The sequence below is a fragment of the Phyllobates terribilis genome, unplaced genomic scaffold (assembly GCF_046119375.1).
Source record: "Phyllobates terribilis strain yellow unplaced genomic scaffold, ASM4611937v1 Scaffold_3__8_contigs__length_932513732, whole genome shotgun sequence".
Lineage (NCBI taxonomy): Eukaryota > Metazoa > Chordata > Amphibia > Anura > Dendrobatidae > Phyllobates > Phyllobates terribilis.
This window is the reverse complement of record NW_027362763.1, coordinates 588,865,739-588,875,905: the sequence shown is the minus strand read 5'-3', so window position 1 is coordinate 588,875,905 and position 10,167 is coordinate 588,865,739. Positions and strand designations below refer to the sequence as shown.

Here is a 10,167-nt window from a genome sequence, read left to right as displayed (position 1 = left end):
AGTTTTTCCGGTTTATTAGATTTCCAGAGAAGGGGAAATGTCAGTGAGCGTGTCCGATTTCAGTTCCAGAGCGATTCGGCCGATGAGTCCTTGATATTTAGTCGTTTTCAGCCAATTTTCTGACTTTTTGAAAATTTCACTTTCTTTGTGAAAATATCCGCTAAATGAGGGAATAATATGTGTGAGGGTACACCAGGAGACTTCCAAATGTTTGGGTAGAATATATATCCCACAGGGGTAAAATTGCAAAAAAAGTTGAAAAAAAATCTTTTTTGGACTTAGTCATTTTTTCGGCGTTTGTCAGACTTTCAGAGAGGGAGAAATGTTAGTGGGCATGTCCAATTTCAGTTCCAGAGTGATTCGCCCGATGAGTCCTTGATATTTCGTCGTTTTCAGCCAATTTTCTGACTTTTTGAAAATTTCACTTTTTTGTGAAAATATCCGCTAAAGGAGGGAATAATATGTGTGGGAGTACCCAGGAGAGTTCCAAACGTGTGTGTAGAATTTACATCCTACGGGGTAAAATTGAAGAAAAGTTGAAAAAATATATATTTTTGGACTTAGTCATTTTTCCGGTTTGTCAGATTTCCAGAGAAGGGGAAACGTCAGTGAGCGTGTCCGATTTCAGTTCCAGAGGGATTCGCCCGATGAGTCCTTGATATTTAGTCGTTTTCAGCCAATTTTCTGACTTTTTGAAAATTTCACTTTTTTGTGAAAATATCCGCTAAATGAGGGAATATGTGGGAGGGTACCCCAGGAGAGTTCCAAATGTGTGGGTAGAATATATATTCCACAGGGGTAAAATTGAAAAAAAGTTGAAAAAAAATATTTTTTGGACTTAGTCATTTTTTCGGCGTTTGTCAGACTTTCAGAGAGGGAGAAATGTCAGTGAGCATGTCCGATTTCAGTTCCAGAGCAATTCGCTCGATAAGTCCTTGATATTTAGTCATTTTCAGCCAATTTTCTGACTTTTTGAAAATTTCACTTTTTTTGTAAAAATATCCGCTAAATGAGGGAATAATATGTGTGAGGGTACCCCAGGAGAGTTCCAAATGTGTGGGTAGAATATATATCCCACGGGGGGTAAAATTGAAAAAAGTTGAAAAAAAATTATTTTTGGACTGTCATTTTTCCGGTTTGTCAGATTTCCAGAGAAGGGCAAATGTCAGTGAGCATGTCCGATTTCAGTTCCAGAGCGATTCGCCCGATGAGTCCTTGATATTTAGTCGTTTTCAGCCAATTTTCTGACTTTTTGAAAATTTCACTTTTTTTGTGAAAATATCCGCTAAATGTAGGAATAATAGGTGTGAGTGTAGAATCTGCTGAGTTTTGGGGTGCCAGTTAATAATAATTAACAAGAGCTACTGGATCTTTAAAAGGGGATTTATTACAAATAGGATATTTACAATAACAAACATACTGGAAACCTAATTAAGGGACACGGGAACAATGTTAGCTACAAGGAGAGGGTGGTAGAAGATGGGAAGTGAGAAGAAGAAGAATGATAATAACTAGTTTGATGTGCTACCTTTATATCAGTTACACAGTCAGACATGGCCCATACATTGCCCAGCCCTGTAACACCTCCAAATAATGGTACCATCCAATCAGGTCACAGTCTTTGAAGTTCTCCAGAAACATTGCACATGGCTGCTGATGCAGACACTCTTCTGAAGGTGGCGCTCTTAGGTTTAGAATGGGTAAGAGTATCAGAGGTCATACATGATTGCAGTGGTCTTCATCTTCCAGCTGATGGCGTATGGTATATAGCCAAAAGGTATTTGTATCAAGTGGCCTGAGGACAGGTTCAACTGCATTTTGCTTGGAGATAAGAGGTCAACTTGAAGAACAATGGTTTGTAATCCAAACACCACAGGGATTATGTACATTTCAAGAGGCCAGACAAGATGTCCATCTGGCATGTAGGTGCTCTCTTTACTCTATCACTAGAACAAAAGGCACCACACCACAGGACACACAATGTCTTCCTGCCTCACAGGTTTTATAACTCCACAGCACATGCTCAATCTCTTTGATGTAGTCATTTGATGAACTTCTATTGCTCTACAGAGTTTGTGGATCAAATTGTGAGTTCAGTCATTCACATTACACGTACGATAGATATTGTCCATGTTGGGTTCCCACAGTGAGGGTACCCCAGGAGAGTTCCAAATGTGTTGGTAGAATTTATATCCCACTGGGGTAAAATTGAAAAAAAGTTGAAAAAAAAAATATCTTTGGACTTAGTCATTTTTCCGGTTTATTAGATTTCTAGAGAAGGGGAAATGTCAGTGAGCATGTCCGATTTCAGTTCCAGAGCGATTCGCCCGATGAGCTTTTGATATTTAGTCGTTTTCAGCCAATTTTCTGACTTTTAGCCCCATTTTTATCAGGTCTAAAATCCAAGAGCTGTTCGATATTTTTTCCCAGGCTGGGAGGAAATGAAGAAGCCTCCCCCCAACCTGGGGCTAACTCTCATTGGGCGGGATTCCTGTTGTTGCTGGGGAGCCTGTTAAACATAAACCCTTTGGCTTTTTTCTTCCTATCCTTCCACCTATCCTGGTCTTTGACGGGCTTCCTGCGCATAAAATTTTCTGCTCCAAAAGGATTTCCTGTATGAAGTACCAGAGAGGACCGGGAAACGTTTCTTGTTGTCCCCAGCCTTGTCGAGGATATCATCGAGAGTAGGTCCAAATATTAACTCACCCTCGCAAGGAATGGAACACAGCCTAGATTTTGTTTGGTGGTCACCCGGCCAGCATTTAAGCCAGAGGGCCCGCCTGGCTGCATTAGAGAAGCTCGCAGCCCTGGCTGCCAGTCTAACTGAATTGGCTGACGTGTCAGCCAAAAATGCTGCTGCACCCTTCATTACTGGGATGGAGCCTAGTATATTATCACTGGACGTTTTGTCCTTAAGTTGTGTCTCTAGTTGATCTAGCCAGACCATCAAAGATCTGGTTGAACATGTAACATAGTAACATAGTAACATAGTTTTTAAGGTTGAAGGAAGACTAAGTCCATCTAGTACAACCCATAGCCTAACATGTTGATTCAGAGGAAGCCAAAAAAAAAAAACATGCGGCAAACACTAAGCTCCACATTGGGGGAAAAAATGCCTTCCTGACTCCATACGACAATCAGACTAGTTCCCTGGATCAACGCCCTATCAAGGAATCTAGTATATATAACCTGTAATATTATACTTTTCGAGAAAGGCATCCATGCCCTTCTTAAATTTTAATAGTGAATCACTCACTACATCATGCGGCAAAGAGTTCCATAGTCTCACTGCTCTTACAGTAAAGAATCCGCATCTGTGATTATGATTAAACCTTCTTTCTTCTAGATGTAGAAGATGCCCCCTTGTCCCCGTCTCAGGCCTCAGAGTAAAAAGATCAGTAGGTCTTTGTACTGTCCCCTTATATACTTGTACATAGTAATAATATCACCCCTAATCCTTCATTTTCCCAAAGTAAATAACCCCAAGTGTAATAACCTGTCTTGGTATTGCAGACCCCCCAGTCCTCTAGTTCAGCTATGTCTTTCTTATACAACGGAGACCAGAACTGTACACAGTATTCTAAGTGTGGTCGCACTAGTGACTTGTATAGAGGTAAAATTATGTTCTCCTCATGAGCATCTATGCCTCTTTTAATGCATCCAATTATTTTATTTGCCTTTGCAGCAGCTGCCTGACACTGGCCACCAAATGTGAGCTTGTCGTCCACCAATACACCCAGGTCTTTTTCAGTTACAGTTTTGCCAAGTGTTTCACAATTAAGCATATAATTATACATTTTATTTCCTCTGCCCAAGTGCATTACCTTATATTTATCCCCATTAAAGCTCATTTGCCATTTATCAGCCCAAGCTTCTATTTTACATAGATCCTCCTGTAATATAAAATTGTCCTCCTCTGTATTGATTACCCTGCAGAATTTAGTGTCATCTGCAAATATTGAAATATTACTCTGTATGCCCCCTACAATGTCATTAATAAATGTTAAAAAGAAGCGGGCCCAATACTGACCTCTTGTTAGAACCCTCCTGTTTTTTTTGTTTCTATCTTGTGTTTTGCGGTCACGTGACCATCTTCCTATATATTCCAGCTCCACCCTTCTGGCCTTGCTGGACTTCAGTGTTGTTTTGACTGTCTCTCTAGCCAGGTGCTTTTGTGCCTATCTATCTCTAGTTTGCTTGGTCCTCTGGACCTCTAGTACTTTTGTCAGTTTATCTTTTGCTCTGCAACAACTTCTGTTAGGAGGTGTCCCATTTTTGTCCCAGTCCTTAGTTGTTTTAGGGACCCCTCCCTTTCTCTATAGGTCTCCGTTCAGACTAGCCAAGGATGAAGGCGGGTCTGTTCACAAGGAACAGGTCGCCCGCTACAACGTAGGGACTCAGCTTAGTCTTACTGTAGGGACAGCTCTCCCCTTCGTTCCCTAGTTTATGTTGCAGATCATAACAGTAAGTCCAGCCCAAAAAAAAAAAAAAACTTTAAGGAAAGAAATCCGGGGATCAGTATGGTTTCTGTTCAAGATTTGGCTCAACGCCAGCAGGGATTGTCTCTGGAGGTGTCCGAGCTCCAGCAACACGTGAGTAGCTGTTCTGGAGCGCATTTTGTCGAACCCAAGGTAGGACTCCCTAATATTTTTTATGGTAAACAACAAGATTTTTTTTCCTTTAAAAATGCTTGTTTATTATATTTTCGTTTGAGACCAAGGTCCTCTGGGAATGAATCACAGTGCATTGGGTTTATCATGTCACTTTTGCGCAAGGAACCACAGGGGTGGGCCTTTTCTCTCCAACCTAAGGATCCGTGTTTTAGGTCAGTGGAGGATTTTTTTTATGCTATGGGGCTATTGTATGACGATCCTGATCGAGTCTCATCTGCTGTGACAGAACTGACGCATTTGAATCAGGCGTCAGGTGATGTTGAAAATTATTGTACACACTTCAGAAGGTGGTCCTCAGAAGTGAAATGGAATGATTCGGCGTTAAAATGTTTTTTTCTTGCTGGTCTAAGTGAAAGGGTTAAGGATCTGCTGATTGCATCTCCTGCACCTGAGACCTTGCAGGAAACCATGCAATTAGCTATACGTGTGGACAGGAAACTGCGTGCCAGGGTTAATGATGAAAAAATTCCTGCAATGGCAGCTCCTAGTCCCCAGAGGGTCTGCTCGGACTACGGAGAACCGATGGAGGTTGGGGCGACGTCACTCCACTCTCAGGAAAGAGACCGCAGGTTTTCCAAGGGATTGTGTTTTTATTGTGGTAAAACTGACCATTTGATTAAGAACTGTGAGCTTCTTTTAAGTACAGAAAAAAAAAGGTCAGTTACACCCGTATTGCTTGTTTGAGCTCTAAGGGAGTATTTCTTTCAGGGAGCACCTCATTGCAGGAAGATTTGATTGAATTTCAGGTATTTGTGGATTGTCGTTCAACACTTAATGTGATTGATAAGGGTTTTTTGGAAAAACTTAAATTGGAATCCAAACCTTTGTCATCACCTATTTCTGTGATTGCAATTGATAACACTCCTTTGAAATGTATTACTCACAAGGTTGCTGCATTTCTCCTCACTATCAAAGGCGTTCACCAAAAAAATTTGGATTTGGTGGTATTAAATAATTTACCCTCTCCAGTCGTTTTAGGTTTGCCTTGGTTAAAATTGCACAATCCTTTACTGGACTGGTCTACTAATGAGATTAAGTCTTGGAGTCCTAAGTGCTATGATAAATGTTTTAATGGTCGCATTGCGGCTGTGGAAAAAGGGGAATTACCTGTACCTATTCAGGATTTTTGGAAGGTTTTTTCAGAGGAGGAGTCGCAAGTTTTACCTCCTCATAGGGACTATGATTGCACCATTGAGTTTGTTCCTGGAGCTACTCTTCCCAAGAGTCACTTATTTAATCTGACTATCCCTGAAAGAAGGGCCTTGGAGGAATACATACAGACGAGCTTGGCTGCTGGTAACATTAGACCAGTGGTTCTTAACCGGGGTTCTATAGAACCCTAGGGGCTCGGTGAGTCGGTCTCAGGGGTTCGGCGGAGCCTCCGCCACGGAGGTCAAGACACACCCGACTCATTAAGTAAATTTGTGATGACACGCCCTGCTTGGCCATCACTTGCTGCTGATGATCACGTTACATTAATTGGCCAATCAGTGCTGCGGGGAATTTAGTGTGCTCACTAATCCATACTAACTATGTCGAGCAAAAAAAGAAAGTGGTCGGACGAATATGTACAACATGGATTCACATGTATCACGGAACGTGATGGGAGTCAGCGTCCTATCTGCATGATTTGCAATGCCAAGTTGAGCAACTCTAGTCTCGCACTGGCAAAACTGAAGGAACACTTCTTGAAGCTGCATGGAGATGATGAATACAAGAACACAACGCTTGCTGAATTCAAGGTGAAAAGAGACAGATTCGATGAAAGGGCCACTCTGCCTGCTCTTGGATTTGTACCCGTGAACAAACCGATCCTCACCGCATCATACGAAGCTGCTTACCTGATCGCAAAGCAGGGCAAGCCGCACACCATCGGTGAAACACTCATAAAACCTGCAGCGTTAAAGATGGCGAATCTGATACTCGGAACAGCGGCCGAAGGTAAATATCCCAAATTCCTCTTTCAAATGACACCATCAGTGACAAAATAGAGTGCATGAGTAAAGACATCTTGGCTCAAGTACTCGCAGATCTAATTTCAAGTCCGGCAAAATTCAGCCTTCAACTCGACGAGACCCCAGATGTTTCTAATCTAAGCCAGCTTGCTGTTTTCGTGCGCTATGTGAAAGACAACATGATAAAAGAAGAGTTTTTTTATTTTGTAAGCCTCTTACAACAACAACTACGGCAGCCGATGTGAAGAAGCTTGTGGATGACTTCCTCAGAGACAACAATCTTTCATGGGATATGGTTTCTGCAGTTTGCACTGACGGAGCACCAGTCATGCTGGGAAGAAAGTCTGGTTTTGGTGCGCTCGTAAAAGCCGATGCACCACACATCATTGTTACGCATTGTATTCTGCACAGGCATGTGTTGGCAACAAAAACCTTGCCTCCAAAAATGGCAGAAGTATTAAATACTGTAGTGGAATGTGTGAACTATGTGCGAAATAGTGCTCTGAGGCACCGCATCTTCAGTGAGCTTTGTAAAGAAATAGGCTCTGAATTCGAGGTACTCCTGTACCATTCTAATGTTCGGTGGTTATCAAAGGGACAGGTGCTGAATCGTGTTTTTGCCATGCGTGTGGAATTAGCCCTGTTTTTGCAAGAGCACCAACATTGTCATGCAGATTGCTTCAAAAATCCTGAGTTCATTCTCATTTTAGCATACATGGGTGATATATTTGCAGCTCTAAATCATCTCAATCAGCAGATGCAGGGTGGTGGAGTCAACATCATGGAAGCAGAAGAAAACCTGAAGGCTTTTCAAAAAAAACTACCGTTATGGAAACGACGAACAGAGAACAATAACTTAGCAAACTTTCCCCTTCTGGACGACTGTGTAAGTAAGATCGAAGATGTGTCTGGAATCAGAGACATTTCTGTATCCATGCAACTGAAGCAAACAATTGCCATGCACTTAGATGAGCTTGCAAAGTCTCTCGACGGATATTTCCCTACAAGAGAGTTATATCCAGCATGGGTGAGACAGCCGTTCACGTTTGCTGTTGAGACAGCAGATGTCAATTATGAATACCTCGACAAAATCATTGAAATTCAGCAGAGCCAGGTTCAACAGCAACTCTTCAGAATAACAACACTCTCAATGTTTTGGTGTCAACAGTTGGAAAAGTACCCAATTATTGCTAAGAAAGCCCTGGAATTTTTTATACCATTTGTTACAACATATCTCTGCGAACAATCCTTTTTGAGGATGCTGGACATAAAAACAAAGAAAAGGAACAGACTTTGCTGTGAAAATGACATGAGAGTAGCACTTGCCAAGGTGAAGCCACGCATATCTGAACTGGTCTCTCAAAAACAACAGCAGAAGTCATACTGATTTGCAGGTATGTAATTTGTTGTGAGTTCATGCACTGTGTTGGTTTTGTTCTTTGATCAAGGTGATGTTCATGCACGGTTCATTTTGTGTACCAGTAAAAAATCATATACCTATGTCTTGAATTTGGAAAAAAATCATATTTGATTTATCACAAAAGAAGGGTCCGGTGAATGTGCATTTGAAACTGGTGGGTTCGGTACCTCAAACAAGGTTAAGAACCACTGCATTAGACCTTCTAAGTCACCTGTGGCCGTTGGATTTTTCTTTGTTTAAAAAAAGGACGGTGGTTTACGTCCATGTCTGGGCTTTTGTGAAATTAATATGATTACCGTACGCAATTCCTACCCATTGCTGTTAATTCCGGACTTGTTTAACCAGTTAGTGGGGGCCAAGTGGTTCTCTAAAACTGATCTCCGGGGGGCATACAATTTGTTACAAATGAAGGAGGGTGATGAATGGAAAACTGCTTTTAACACTCCGGTTGGTCATTTTGAGAATCTGGTGATGCCTTTTGGTCTTACCAATGCACCCGCGTTTTTTCAGAACCTTATTAATGACATCCTGAGACCTTTGATTGGTAAGAATGTGGTTGTGTATTTGGATTGTGACGCCCAGCTGCGCATGGTATCACAGATCCTAGAAGAGTGCATTGATGGATTCCTCCACAAGAGGCCCCCATAACCATTCACACATCTCCACCTTCCACCTCAAACCACCAGAGGGAGCCCGTTAGGGATAGATAAATAGGGAAGATGGAGCCAGGCAGTGGTTAGTCTAGTTTAGCAGTGAGTCCAGTACAGTCTGAGAAGGGTTACCTCAGAGGACAAAAGCCTGTTCCAGCTCCTGCAATTGCTATCCTGCAGTGGAGCTTATCCAGATCAAAACTCAGTTGTAGCTCAGAGTAGTGAACTTTAGGTGTGCCGGCGCCATAAGATCGGTGAAGTGCGGCAAGCTGCCGTTAGTGTGTATAGCCTAGTGAGGGCCCGAGTAGGCCGAAGGCGAGTGGAGAGTTAATACATAGGGGGCAGAGGAGCTTAACTAGCTCACCCCGAAGAATTTACCGGACACCGGGTCCGAAGTTTGCCGGGATCTCTAAGACCCAGTATGGTATAACTGGAATCCCTGGGGAACTACAAGTCCCAGGATCGCTAAAGTGCTGATACGTAACAGAGCCAGGAGACACATAGGCCCCGCAAGCTGAGGAGCGTGTACTCCAAGGAAAGGCCCTACCACAAGGTCAGCCAGCGCAGGACAGAGACAAAGTTAGGCCTAGCTCCAAGCAGGTCAGAAACTTACTACGCAGAGGCAAGAAACAGGAGGCCCAAAACCCGCTCATTGGGGAGGATCCTGACATGCACCCTTCACCCTACAGTGCTCCAGGACGTGCCTGAATTTCCATCAGTAAAAGGTACTGAAGTGACTATCGTGTCTGTTCCTGTTCTTGCTAAGACCCGGCTGGGTCTCGTCTGTCCTGCATTCCCCTTCATACACTGCCCTGAGGCCTAGCTCCACCTGTGGGGAGCTATACCATCAAGCTGCCTTATCACCGGCCTCAGTGGACTGCGCAGCGCTGGTGATCCTCACCAGAAGCCACAGGTGGCATCACGTACTTTTATAAAATAAACAACTATCAACGCTCTTAAAGAGGGTCCCCAGGGTACAGGCCCGGGAGCCGACCACCATGACATCCCCAAGGCAAAGGCCCGGGTACTGAATTATCCCCATCCCCTGGGCAGGTCAGGATGACATTCTGATTTATTCACCAGATCTGGAGTCCCATTGGCAGAGCGTATGTGAGGTGTTGCAGTTATTGAGTGATAATTCACTTTTTGCTTTGCTGGAGAAATGTGAGTTTGCTGTGCAGAGAATTAGTTTTTTGGGCTACATTATCTCCAGCGAGGGCTTTGAGATGGACCCGGTGAAGGTTCAGACTGTGCAGGAATGGCCTAGGCCTATTGGTTTGAAATCGATACAGAGATTTTTGGGTTTCGCTAATTATTACAGGAAATTCATTAAGAATTTTTCTATAATTGTTAAGCCGCTGACCGATCTCACCAGGAAAGGTGCGAATACGGTCCAGTGGACTACTGACGCCATTGAAGCTTTTGTGTATCTCAAGGAGAGGTTCAGTTCTGCCCCTATCTTTATGCAG

The 10,167-nt window shown here is 43.0% G+C and overlaps 1 protein-coding gene across 1 annotated transcript; it reads left to right on the top strand.

Moving 5' to 3' along the window:
* The first annotated feature begins 6,205 nt into the window (after nucleotides 1-6,205).
* Nucleotides 6,206-8,015, top strand: LOC141258587 (protein FAM200C-like). Its single transcript, XM_073673558.1, has 2 exons — nucleotides 6,206-6,614; nucleotides 6,865-8,015. The coding sequence occupies exons 1-2, from the start codon at nucleotides 6,206-6,208 to the stop codon at nucleotides 8,013-8,015; spliced, it is 1,560 nt and encodes a 519-aa protein (XP_073529659.1).
* Nucleotides 8,016-10,167: the final 2,152 nt, after the last annotated feature.